This window comes from Hipposideros armiger, unplaced genomic scaffold (genome assembly GCF_001890085.2).
Source record: "Hipposideros armiger isolate ML-2016 unplaced genomic scaffold, ASM189008v1 scaffold_37, whole genome shotgun sequence".
Lineage (NCBI taxonomy): Eukaryota > Metazoa > Chordata > Mammalia > Chiroptera > Hipposideridae > Hipposideros > Hipposideros armiger.
Window position 1 is genome coordinate 4651631 of NW_017731387.1, and position 13488 is coordinate 4665118.

Consider the following 13488-nt stretch of genomic DNA (forward strand, 5'->3'; position numbering starts at 1 on the left):
AGCTGCAGAGAGGGATCTCAGGAGCACTGGGGACTCACAGGGTCCTCGCCCACAGCCCTCCCCAGGACCCCCGTCCGTCCCCCCTGCCTGCACAGCCCTCCCCTTCCGTCTCCCTCCTGCTCAGCTGCCAAAGGGCCCATTTAGCTGGAGACAGGGACAGAATGGGGCGGGCCAGCTCCCGGAGCCCAGGGTAATTGCCTGTAATGAAAGCTCCCGGCTTTGTTCCAGGGCGGGAGTGGCCCTGCTCAGAGGTCTGTGCGCTTGGGAGCTGGTGCCCAGGACCCCACCCTTCCTTCCTGCTGCCACCACTGGCCCAGCCTGGACTTATCCTCCCGGGAGTCGCGTGGCCCAAACGGGGCCTCCCCTCCCTCTTCCGATCTGCTTGCCGCCGGGGCTGTGACCAGGCCAGGAGGCCTGTGTCTGTGTGTCCCCTGAGCTCTCACAGGCGTCAGTGTCCTCAGCTCAGAGGGCATCTCCTTGCATGCGTGCACGTGGCTGTCTGTAATCTGCGCACAGTGATCAGGGCCTGAGATCCCGTGCCCTGAGGGCAACGCTCATTCATGGGCTTGGGGCAACTGGCCTCAGGCGTCCGTGCCCTCAGGGGCTACCGCACACGCCCCGCCCTAGCTTTGCTGGGAGGCCTGCTGCCTCCTGGCTGCACACAATCTGTACCCATCAGGGAGGCCCGGGCACATGGGTGCAGGCACTCCAAGAGGAGAGCCAAGCTCCACGGGGTTTCCTCAGCCCCTGGGAGGGGTTCCGAGGCCTCGAGTGACCAGCTTTCTCTGTCCCACAGGTTGCAGACGGACCAGGAGCCTGGCCCACTCCCCCAGGCCAGCTGGGCCATGGACGGCTACTCCGGCCCCCCTGACGGGACTGAGGACAGCTTCTCCTGCATGGGTAAGTGCTTCAGGGGACGGACTTGCTCCTGGGGAGGGGAGGCCAGTGCCCACCTGGGGGACCAGATCCACCTCCTCACTATGGGGCGTCAGCTGTGAATTGCACTTTGAGCTGTGGCCACGCTTGGCTCGACCCAGAGGTGGTCCTTCAGGCTCAGGATAGGAGAGTGGCCAGTGGGGGCCTAAGTGCTTCCCCAGCGCTTAGGGTGGGGGAACCGCCGAGGCCACGACAGGATGGGACAAGTTGGGAGAGTGACAGCCCAGAGGCAGGTTCCAAGCAAAGCCCAGGTTACTGATGGAGGTGTGGGGCCAGGCCCACAGGCCACAGTCGTGCAGCTAGCTGCCTGGCTCTGCTTCCTGTCCCAGGGCCACCTTTTACAGGCCACTCCCATGCGGGTCACCTTCCCTATGGCTTCTATGGAGTCATAACATAACATATCACGTGATGTGGGGAGTGCTATTAGCAGCCTCAGGAACTTACCCGAACTTACCCGGGAGACTTACCCGAAAAAGGTGACACTCTGTCAGGGCAAAGACACTGGGTGTCCCCAGGCCAGTCCCTGGCCTGTGGCAGATGCTCATTCCACGACTCTGAATGAATGAATGAGGAATGAATGTGTGTACCTACCGTAGGGCAGCTCCCAAGGGGGTCAGATTCTAAACCCTCAGCCGGGCGTGGGGCGGGTGCTGATTTTGTTGCGACATTGCAGGATTGTCTAGAGGGCAGCTGTGAACCACGCTGGAGGTCTGTGACACTCCACACTGCAGGGAGCATCTCTGCACTCCAGTTTCCCAGACCAAGGGACACTTGTTCTAGGAAAGGGATGGACTTGCTTTTGGCAAACCCAAGATGGTCACAGCCTCAGGTCAGCACCCTGCTCCAGTGGGCAAAGCGGGGCAGGGAACACAGCCTGACCCAGATGCCACTGGGCATGGCTGGTGTGCCATCTCGCCTTGTCCTCTGCTGGGCAGGCGGCCGTGTGTCCCTCGTGGCCTGGGAGCTGCGTCCTTTTGAGCCATCTTCGGGCCTGGTCTCCAGCTGTGACTTAGAGCCACTGTGACCTGGAAACAGCAGTCACAGTCACTCTTCCCTGGCAAGCAGCGGGGAGGGAGGCTACGGGGTGGGGACTGGGCATTAAAACAGTGAACCGCCGCCTCCCACAAGAAGGAGACACGCAGCGGAGCCGGGGCACGGTAGGGGACAAGAGGAAACCAAATTTCACTGGCACCGAAAGACCATCAGAATTAGAATGTGGTAACCAGGAAACTATGCCTCTATTTTTACACTTGCAGTTCTGTGAGGGTAATGGCTTCCTTATGTGGGTGCCACATGGCTCGAGCGAGCGATGCGTGCCACCTAACCGGGCTCGCGCCCGGAATTATCACCCAGGGAGTCAGGGAAAGGGCCCCTCATGTCTGCGGCAGACGGGCTCTAGGAACCCCCAGGCTTGTCAGCTGGAAGACCACCCCCAACAGCTAGATCTGGGAGCGTGGGTCATCAGTGTGAGGGGGGTGCAGGAACCTGGTGGGGAGCTGGCTTCCTCAAGGCCCCTGGGGACGGGGGCAGGTTCACAGTGCTGCTCTGGCCCTGGCCGGGCGTTGTGGTGACCATCAAGGCCAAGGATACCCCCAGCTCTCTGACGGGTGGGATGGGGGGATTTGGGGTGTGCCCATGCTTTGTAGGGCACCTGTACTCTTCGGAACTTGAAGAAGACAGATGAGAGGAAGAAGGGGGACAGTGAAGGCTTCCATTTAAGCCCAGTCTCCCCTGAACGTCACTCAGGGCATGACATTCTTCACTCATTCAGTCACTCAGTCACCAAACCGTCCCTGGGTGTGTCTGCCTTGTGCCAACACCGTGCTAGACACTGGGGTAAAAGACGATTAAGACTGACCTGCCCTCAAGGGGTTCAGTGTCGGGGTTCATCCCGCGAGCCTACCCTAGAGAGTCCATTGGCCTCCCAGAAAGCCACCCAGTGACTGCCCTTGTCCGAGCTGACAAGGGCGGCATGGAGGGGGCCCTGGCCTTACTCCCCCACTTTGTAGAAGGAGAATGGGGTGCCTTGAGTTCTGTGTCATAGACTCATATCGATATTGTTCACAGAGCCGCTCGGCTGTGTCACAGCTATTGATCATGTAATTTCCGTGTCAATCTGGGGGCGCAGGGGCAGGTCTGCTCCCTCCTGTAGCTCAGACCTCCCGCTCCTGGTCTGTGAGCTCATCTCGGCCTCTGCCCCGACCCGACCCTCCCCCAGCTGGCTGTGCCGCTCCCTCCTGCTAACAGCCCCCTTGGGTGCCGTCAGCGCACAGCAGTGCACAGGCCACCATCAGATCTTAATTTGGGAAGCTCGAGAAGCCAGGGTTGACGTGTTGGCGTGGCATGCCCACATGTGTGAGGACGTGTGCTGGAGGTTCGGGAAAGATGGCCGAGGTTGACAAGACCCTTAATGAAGGGACTTGCCTCATCATAACATGTGTCGCCGGGAACAGCCTCCTCCCCGCCATGCAGAGCGCGGGAGGCTGCGTGGAGCCTGGCCTCACACGCGGGTCGTTCGCTTTTCTCCTGCTTTCTTTTCCCTTGTCGAGCCGACTCCATCTTTTAGTCACAGTTCAGTTTGTCCTGTTTTGTGGATTTGGGACGGGCCTAGCGTCTCCATTCTGAGAAGCCTGGGATCTGGTGGTGTGCCTCCCGGGGGTGGGCGGCAGGGCTGGGCTTGTGGGGGGCTCCGCGAGCGTCAGGCCAAATCCCAGTATCCCCGCTGCAAACGGCTCGCGATCAAAGAACGCAGGAAGTCAACTCGCTAACAAAATGTACATGTCACCCAATATGGCCTCATTTGTCAGGGGGAGAGGTGAGGCTCCGGAGGGAACCATGACTTCCTCAAGGTGGCCTAGTTAGTTAGCAGACGACCCCTCCCTCTGACACCCCAAACGCTAAGTGACCAAATGGCATCAACGACCACCGCTTATAGAACGTGTGTGTGCAGGGCGCAAAGCCAGGCGTCACCCCAGGTCTTCCTTCAGCACCTCACACAGACCTTTGCAGGTGGCACTGTTGTTCTGTCACAGGTGAGGAACCTTGGCTCAGAGGGGTGACGTAAAGCAGCCTGTCTGAGGACACACAGCTAGAGCTGCATGAGGATTTGAACCCAGGCTGTCAAACAGTCACGTTCCTCTCATGTCACTGCTGCCGACCCTCCCCGTGTTAGCTGCGCGCTGCTTAAGCTCAGCTCGGGCCCCCTTACCCTCTGCCAAGTCAGGGGAGGAAATGGGTCCATGGGCCACCGTCCTGCTGACGTCTCCCTCAACCCGAGCAAGCCCCAGGCTGTCACGAGATTTTCTGACCTCCTAAACCTGTGTCATTTCATGCTGAGTTCACACCACCGCCTTCTCTGCCCCCAGAGGACCTCTGGCTAAGCTGAGCCTGATGTCCCAGCCATCCGCGGAGCGAGGATGAGCAGACAGTTCACTGGACAACACAGACCACATTCCAGGGCTGATGGCTTTGTGGGTTCATAGGACTCTGCCCCCATTGGCTGGCCCCTCAGAGCTTCAGGTGGTTACCCAGGGAGCTCTGGGGCAGCCGGAAATCCCAGCCACGCAAGGAGGAAGGAACCCGATCTATTTGCGAAACCACCACTGTCCCTCCCGTGACCAATGCACAAAAGCCCCTCCATCAAGTGTTGCCCTGAAGACCTGGCCTGGCAGGTCCTGGCCCCGCCCCTGGGCCAAGGGTGGCCGGTCCTGTGAGTAACTTGCAAAGCCCAGGGCGTGGGAGCTGGCAGGGGTTTCATTGCCTGGAGTGGCTTTTCCCGAGCCATGCCCATTTCAGGCGTGAGGCCCCCCCCTACCCCTGTGATGAGAGGATTAGGGTCCCCCACTGAGAGACTTCCCTCCGCCCACAATGAGGGCTGCACCGCCGGGCTTACACAGAAGGGGCCCTGGGGAGAGGCCATTGAAGAGAGTGAGGTGACAAGGACACAATGACCAGGAAGATTAAGTGCTGAGAATGACCCCCAGTCATAATACTCAGCCCTTCCTCGTCCGGCAAGGCGGAAGGAATCAAAACCTCCTTCCTGTGTGTGGCTCGCGGGCTGGGGGAGTCCGCTTCCGACGGAGCTGGAGATAATTAAAGGGTCAGGGCAGACGGAGGGTCCCAGAGTCTGGGGGAGGGGACGGGAGGGCAGAGAAAGGCTTGGTTGTCCCTTCCCTCAAGATCCTGCCACCTCCAGAGAGGGCTGGCGAAGGAAATGGGTGTACTCTGTGGTGAGGATTCGGGTCAGGCAGATCTGGGCAGGAGCGCTCGGCCCCCTGGCAGTGAGGGGAGGGCGGCCCTTACATCACGTGGAGTCTGGGGGCAGGAGCGTGACCCCGAGCTCACTGCGCCCTTCCTGCTGGGAACCTGGTTTCCATGGAGGCAGGAAGGGGCACAGAGGCCAATGGGATGGGGCTGTGTGACAGGGACGTCCTCACGGGTGTGCAGCTCCCACCCACCCCACCAGTGAGCGTTCTTAACATTTGCACAGCCGTTTTCATACGCCACGTAATTGCCAGTGATTATTCTATTAAAATTCATTGAGGTATGAACCCATGGCATACCCCTGTTAAGCTCAACGCCTCGTTTAAAATCCTGACGAGAACTCTAATAAAGCACCCAGGTGCCAGCCGAGTGCAGCCAGCAAATGTCTTTCCCTCCAGGGTGGCAGGAAGGCCAGGCTCTGCCTCCAGCTGGTGCAGGTGCAGGTGGGGACAGGCTGTGCTAACACGCGTGCCATTGTCCGCTCAGAACCGTGTGTCTCCACAGACACATGGGCGTGTCCACAACGCAAGACTCACATCTGATGGTTGGCTTGATGGACCTTCTGAATCTAGCCTGAACTGATGCAGAAACCCTGTGCTGCTGTGGTGACGTCATCGCAGGCCTGGCCGGGAGCCTCGGGCTGGGACCTTGTGTGTTTCTGCGTCAGGTTTTTGGGTTTCCTTGGCCCGTTGAGGTAGTAGGATTTATCACTAATGGGTCAGTGTTGAGTAAGATTAGCTTTGAGGCTCCACTTAGCGTTGTGACCCAGTGCCCTTAAAGCGACCAACTCTGCGTGGACCTGGAGGGTCCGCTTGGACGCTGGTGTGCCCATGTGGAAGGCCTCGCACTCACACGGGCAGTTTGCATGTCCCCGCCCACCGCGTGGGCACAGCGCAGCACACCCCACCCGTGTCTTCCCTGCCTGGGGTCCCCCCTCACAGGCCTGCGGTTGCCATGACAACTGCTCTGGGCTGCACCCGCCGCTGTAGGGGGATGCACCTGGGTGGTGCAGAGGTCACCTGGGCCCACTGTGCAATGGGGCCCCCAGCAGGTGTGGATGGACAGTTGCCATGGCAACACACAAGCCAAGCACATCTGGGAAGCATCAAGGCCTCTTCTCCCGGGGTCTTTATTAGCTCGAGGAACAGGGGGATCTGATTTTAAACGTGTTGTTTCAGACAGAGTCCCCTAGATGAGGTGTGTCCCCCCTGCTGTAAGCCCATCGGCGCAGGGATTAGGCTCTCCACCCCCACTTCTGCCTGGATTCTTGCATGACCAGCCCCAGTGCAGGGGAGATGAGTAGTCTCAGGCCATACAGCAAGGCAAGGAGAGAACCAGGACCCCAAGACTGCAGAATGGGGACGTGCCCTGAGCGTGCTGGGACTGCCGGAGGCACTGAGTGAGGAGGACCCCCGGACAGAGGTCATGGGCTGAGCAGTGGACACCACAGCCTGTGCCCAAAGGGGAAACCCCGCATCCTCGTCCCGTCCCGGTTCTGTGGGCCAGTGTCAGCGTGACGGGGCATTGCAGAGCCGTGCAGACCTCGTGGGGCAGTGGCAGCCTCCGCAGGACCGGGTTTGGGGACTCCTGCCCAGTTACCCTCAACCTCCAGGGCTGGTCTCCTCTCCCTGCCAGGACCCCAGAGCTACCTTCTTGGGGGTTTTACGCTGTTGGGATCACAAGCAACTGGTCAGCCGATCCCCAGAAACAGCTGCCCGGTGACAGCACGGAGTCACGGGGAGACCTGGACTCAAATTCTGAGCCCCCCCAGCGGCCTGCTGGATGAGCTGAGGCATGGGTTTTCTGTAGCGAGGACACACTTAGTCCCTGCTTCATAGGGTTCTGTGAAATGACGCACGCGCCGGTGGCTCAGGGGCCCTGCCCACAGTAGCTGCAGTAGCTGTGAGAGCCCCCGTCCCGATCCACAAGCATCTGGGAGCCCTGACCAACCACTGTAGCAAGGTGCCTCCATCCGTCCGTCCATCCGGGCTGCTCTAACAAAAGGACCACAGACCCGGCGGCTTAAACAACAGACATTTACTTCTCATAAGTCTGGAGGGCGGACGTCCAGGATCAAGGGGCCGGCCGAGTGCCTTCCCTCCAAACACCGTCACATTGGGATCAGAGCTTGAACGTATGAACACAAACTTGCAGGCTGTATCGGAGGGCTTACAAGTCGGCTAGAAGGAGGGGCTATGTCCCCAGAACGTAACCAGGCCGTGTGACCAGGTGGCCCCGATTGCGATCAGTAGGTAGGCAGGTGGCGGTCAGTGTCGGGTAGTTAGGAATGCTTCCCGGAGGAGGAGGCCCTGAAGCTGGGCCTTAAACGGTGATTGCAGATTGAATTCACGTAAGAGAAGGCGTTCAGGAGCAGGGCAGGGGCGGGGTTAGGCCTGGACCAGAGGCCAGGGAGGGGTGAAGGCCTGAGAGCTGTGTGTGGGTCAGCACTGGCCTCTGTGGCCGCCACATATCAGGGAACAGGGGACAGTCCTTCCCCGGGAGGCCACCCAGGCCATCGAGCCACAGACACACTCCCCGTGGGAGGCCATGGGGCTCGGCTTTAACAGGAGAAGGACGGTCTCGGCACCTGGCAGTGCTGAGTCCCCTCCTCAGAAGGAGAAACCCAGCACTTTCCATCCATCCAGGGCCCTCTGCGGGGGAGGGAGACCCCGTGTTCCAGCCTGGGGGTCAGAACAGGAGCCAAAGCCCAGCCTTAAGTCAGGCCTCCTCGCCCTGGGCCAGGCCTCTGGGCTCAGCTCGGCCCTTTGAGTTGTCCCTCAGCCACATTCCCACTGACCCGGGTCGCTTAGCCCAGAGCGTCCGGCTCTCAAGGGAGGGCCTGTGTCCCTCCCGTCCTGGTGAGCCCTATCCCGCAGCTGCGGACACTGTCCTGGGCTCTGTCCCACTGCCTCATGTGACCAGAGACGCCTCGTTCTCTGTCTCAGGCCTGGTCCCGGCCCCTCCCTTTTCACACCCTCGCAGGCTTGTCCTGCTGCATCCTGGCCTGCTGGGGAGAGGCCTGGGGGCCGGAGGGATGGCCCCAGCTGCGTCAGCTCCCAGGAGTGTGGGTTGTGGGGTTAGAATTTCTCAGCGTTTTCACGCTCCCGGAAGGAGCTCCCGGAGACAGCTGGGCCCTCTCCCGGCCTTCAGTTTGCTGAGTCTCATTTCCCCGTAAGACAGGCAGACAGCAGACCTCTTCCGAGCACACACACCTGGCCCAGAAGAAAAATCCCCAGCCTTCAAGCCCAGGGTGCCTCCTGGGGCCAGAGAGGCAGAGCCAGGCCCTGCAGAGTCCACAGAAAGCAGTGCCCTGGCAAAGCAAAGGGGGTGGCGAGGCTGGGGGACAGGGTCGGGGAGCGATGGAGCAGCCTGGGAGGGCTTCCTGGATGAGGCGCCAGGGGTGTGAGCAAGCTGGCGTGTCCATGCGCCCCTGTCTTCTCCATGTGGCAGTGGGGTGGGGGGCTCAGGGTCCTGTTGGGACTGCCACATGTGCCAGGAAGCCTGAGGACACCTTGCCCACTCTTGCCCCATCTCCCAGAGGAGTGTGTGGCAAAACTCTCTCCACCCCTCCAAGCAGAGCAGAGATGTGGGGGAGGAGAGGGTCCCAGCAGTGACGATGCCCAAGGTCATTGCCCTGGAAAATTGGAGCTTCCCTTCAAGGGACAAAGAGGGGTCCCTGCTGGCCTCCCTGTGGCCAGGGCTGCCGAGAAGCCATCGCTGGGACGGCACCCCAGAGCCTGCCCTCCATTCCAGCACACCAGCTGCACCGTCTCACCGCGGGGTTCTGGGAGGTCACAGTTGTTTACGATCCCCCACACATCTGTTCTGAGTCACGCATTCATTCATTTACTCAGTCGTCATTCACCAAATATTCCTGAGAGCCCACTGTGTGGAAAGCGCTGTGATGGCTTCTGAGAAAGAGGCCATCTTCCGTAGACCGACCAAAGATGGAAACACACACGAGTGAGTGCAGAGCGCTGGCCGCGGGTGATCCGCGTGGCGCAGTGAGCTGTGTCCAAGAATCGGGAGGCGTCCTAGGCGAGGTACACTTGGCCTCAAGGAGGGCCAGAGTGAACAGAGGAGGCGAGTCCTCTGTCCGAAACCAGCTGCTCTGAAGCTCTTCCCTGTCTTGAGCGATGGCAGCTCGTCTGAGCGTCACCCAGGCCCAAAGCCTTGGGATACCCTTCATCCTTCTGTCCCCTCACCCACCTGCTCCATCAGCAAATGCTGACGGCTTTGAATTATCGCCAGTCTGACCGCTGTCACCGCCCAGCGCAAGCCACCATTGTCTCACCTATCTCTACCTCCCCCCTCAGATCCCACCTTCTCCCAAGGTCACCTTTCAAGGTCACCAGGGTGGGGGTGGCCTCCTTCAATAGTCCTGTCTCCTTCCCACCTTCTGTTCCTCTCCCCACCCAATCCAGTGGGCACAGCCCCCAGAACCCCACAGACAACCTGGGTCACATCCGTTTCCAGCCTCGGGTGTGACACCGTGAAACCGCACAGCCTTGGCCCTCTTACGCCTGTATCTCCGTTCCTCAAATTGCTTTAAGTTACTGGCCAACAAGCGTGATCAAATCACTCGTCCCACCCCCATCACAGAAGGGGGAGAGGGGCGTGGGGTGACGAGCCGGTTTGGGGGACTTACTTGCGCGATTCCGAACCAGTGTCTTTCCCGCCTCCCCTGTGGACACTGGGTAGGACCCAGTCGCCTCCGGCAGGTCGGTCCCCACATGCCAGCACCCCTCCCCGCTCTGCCCCTCATCACAGAGCGCAGCTTCGATGGTCCACCCACAGCCGCCGTGTCCTGCAGAGTGGGAGGGGATCGGGGCCGGGTTTGGGGTGGTGTGACAGGGCCGGGTCCTCTCTTTTTAGGAATGACTGGAGGAAACGTTCTGCACACATTGGCTTTATCGACTGAGCTGGAATGGCTGTTGCCACGGCAGCAGAGGTTCCCACTGCACTAGAGGATGGTGGGAAACTCAGGGGATGTGAAAGGAATAAAAAAAAAGAACCTGACAGAGGGAGAGGTCACATCAGGGAGTGTCTAAAGTTCCAGGATGCCAAGAGCAGTGTTTAAAGGGACCACCAGGTGACCATGGCAAGACCTTTTCAAGGGTGGCAGGGAAAGGTGATGTGTGGACAGAGGGAGGACTGGCACTCAAGGGGATCCCCACTGAGTTAGCTCATGAGATGAGCACGGAAGATGTTTTCCAACTGACAGACAGGTGGCGTTCGTTCAGGAGGAAATGCGGGGTTTAGATGGTGTGGGGGAACACGCGCCTCACTTCTTGAAGGAGGCAGGATTATTCAAGGAAGGAAAGGACACCGGATTTGGGGCATAGGATGTCCCTGAAAAGGCAGCAGGAGGACAAAGAGGAACAGAGACAGGGGATGAGGGAGGGAGGCAACCAGGAGGAGAGGAAGACCAGGCCTGGGGACAATGGGCACACAGGGACAAGGACGGGGACAAGGACGTTCAAGTAGACAGAGCAAAGTAGGATGGTGTTTCATACAACTCGAAAGATCAGTGTGACAGGAGCGAACCCACAGACCTGGGTACCAGAGACCAGCGGCCAAATCGTCCCCAGGGAGGGGTGCCGGAAGCTGGTGGAAGGGACCTTTCGACCAGAGGGCAACCTGTTACTTTCTCCTTCACGGCGAAGGGTGAATTTATATGCAGTAAAAGAGCACAGAGACACAAGCAAGCGCCGCTGTAACCTGGTACATCAGTACACGTGTCCCCTGATTCTCAAGTTGCTATTTTTAGGAAAGGCGATCCCTTGTGATCGAATTGTGTGCGTCTCGTGCGAATTAGAGAACGGCCTCTGAGTAAGGACGAGGACCGGGAGGCCTGACTGCGGTCTCATTAAAAGTGGCCTGTGGGGTGGGGCAGGGAGGCTGCAGTTCCCCAGAGATTTGGCACCGATGGTGGGGCCAGAGTCCCTCCTGGAGCCAAGCGGGAGCACCTTGTGTGCGCCCTGAGAAAATCTCAGGGACGCCTCACCTTTCGGGCACTGTCTGTGCTCAGGCCGGGTGGGCATGGAGCCCCCTCAGCGCCTTTCACCCACCCGAGACTTCCTGTTTCTCCATTTCCGTCCGAAACCACAGGGCCCGCCCCACCCGAGCTTCCTGGGTTCTGGACACAGGCCCCAGGCCGGGCTGCATCGCCCTCTCCACAGGACCTTCTGGTCACTTCTTTGCTCCCAACTCCTTGCCTCCAGCCCTTTGAGGCAGCACCAGTGCTGGGCAGGCCTGAGCCCACCCCCCTGCCTCCTGCTCTCCTGGTCTTGTCTATTTCAGCACAGCCCATTGTCCCTCCTGCCAGCACAGCGCCTTACTCACACGCTTGCTTTCAGGACCTACTAAGTGCTCGCTTTCAGGACCTACTAAGTGGCGTTCACAGCAGCCAGTGAGGCAGCCGGGGGCCCTGCTCTCCAGGGCTCAGACTCTGTCCTGTCATGCCTGCAGTTTGCAGGCACACCTACGTGTGTGCACCTGGGATGAATGTGTAGATGTCAAGTGACACTGCGTTCCCCACAGGGACAGGGCTTGTGTTGTGTGGCTTGTGTCCCCTGCCCGACACTGGCGTCCTTGTGGGCAGAAACTCCTTGTTTCACCAAGGGTCCATGCTTCTTATAAACACTGCCTGCGTGATAACGCGTGTGCCCAGCACTGTGGGGAGCACAGCCTGTCCGCTGTGACCCCCGTCCTTGTGGATCTTAGGGGCTCTCAGTCCAGCCCTGGCGTTATGGAAGGCAGGGTCCTGGGGACACCACCAGGACCCGAGTCAGGCAGGGTACAGACCCAGTGTACGGCGCCCAGGCCCGCAAACCCACTTCACCCACACAGCCCCAGCACCTGCTCCATGCAAGGTGCGGACTGGGTCAGCACGCGGACAGCGCTGGTGCTGGTGGGGCCACCGGCCACACGCACCTCTCACGCCAGGCAGGCTGATGACTAGCGCTAGGAGGGTGGGTGAGCCATGACACTCAGACACACGGCATCTTCAGCTTCAGGGGAAGGGGAGAGCGAGAGTGGGGAGGGGTAGGCAGGTGCTCTGGGGGCTGGCACCCTCTGGCAGAGTACTTAGGGTTTTACGGTGCCCAGTGCGGCTCCATCTGGAGCCTGCCTCTCCTGGAGTACGCTTAGCTTTCAGACACCCCTCCACTTTCTCCTGTCCCTCACTTTCTTGTCTGAGGACCATTTGCTCGGGCACCTTGGCCCTGACCGGGAGGCCATGGAAGGATGGGCAGCGTCCCCTCTTCTGAGGGACAGCTTTAGCAAACTGCTCCATCGACCTCCGCCCCCACCCCTTCCACCCCATCTCCTTCCCTGGGCCCAGGTGGGAGAGGAGGCAGAAGGGCTTCAAAAAAAAAAAGGCTGTCTTTTGAACTTGCTCTGGCAGGCAAGGGGTCTGTGCCAGACCTGATTCCCTCGGCTAGTCACGCACTTCATGGTTCCCAAGTCCTGTAGAACCTGGTGAGCAGCCCGAGAGCCAGAGGGTGCGGTGGCTTTGACAAGGTCACCAAGTCCATGAGAATGGGCACCTGGCCTCCTGATCCCTCCAACGCGGAGCCCCTCGGTCAGCCGCTGCCCCACCCTCTACCCCTGAGCCTCAGAGACTGAACTGGGGGGCTGCCAGCCTTCTGGGGGGAAACCGGAAGTGTGGGGGTGGGGTGGGGAACCGGCGAGCTGGATATCACTTCCCCAGCCCCTCCCAGCCGCACTCCCCAGGACCCCCACTCTCCCTGCTGCGTCCTGAGCCGTGTGTGGGGGGATCTCAACCCTTTTACCTGCACCCCACATCTCTGAAGATCCTTTCCACCCCCCCTCCGGGCGCAGCCGGGGGCTCCCGTGTCCCTCGGGGAACCTGCCCGCCTCTGCGCCCAAAGCCGGGGGAAACGCTGGTCGCATACGCTGCCGCCCCCGCCCCCTGTACCCCTAACTCCTCCGCCCCGGATCTCTGCCGCAAATGCCACCCCCTTCGAGCCAGAAATAGACACACGGCCGTCCCCGCCACCTCCCTGCCTCGCGCACACGCCGCCCCTCCCCGATCGCGCCTGCTCCCCTCGCCCTGCTCGCCGGGAGCCGCAGCCGCAGCCCTGCTCGGGCGGGAGCGGGGAGAGCTGCCGGCCGCGCGCCCCGGACTCGGGCGGGCGGGCGCCGCTGCGCGGCTTCCATTCTTGCTCGGACTGATTTTTACGTTTGCGTTTGTGTCTCCCCGCCTGCCCCGCTCCCGCGACCCCGCCCGCTGCCCCGTGTGTCCTCGCTTCCCTCTCCCGGCTG

General features: G+C 60.5%; 1 protein-coding gene across 3 annotated transcripts in view; it reads left to right on the forward strand.

The window, feature by feature from the left end:
- NAV1 (neuron navigator 1) overlaps positions 1–13488 on the forward strand; it is a 195497-nt gene that overhangs the window by 56186 nt on the left and 125823 nt on the right. For all 3 annotated transcript variants that reach the window (XM_019638044.1, XM_019638045.1, XM_019638046.1), the window contains exon 3: positions 797–900. In XM_019638044.1, the coding sequence (XP_019493589.1) occupies positions 797–900 (104 nt within the window). The remainder of the gene's footprint in view (positions 1–796; positions 901–13488) is intronic.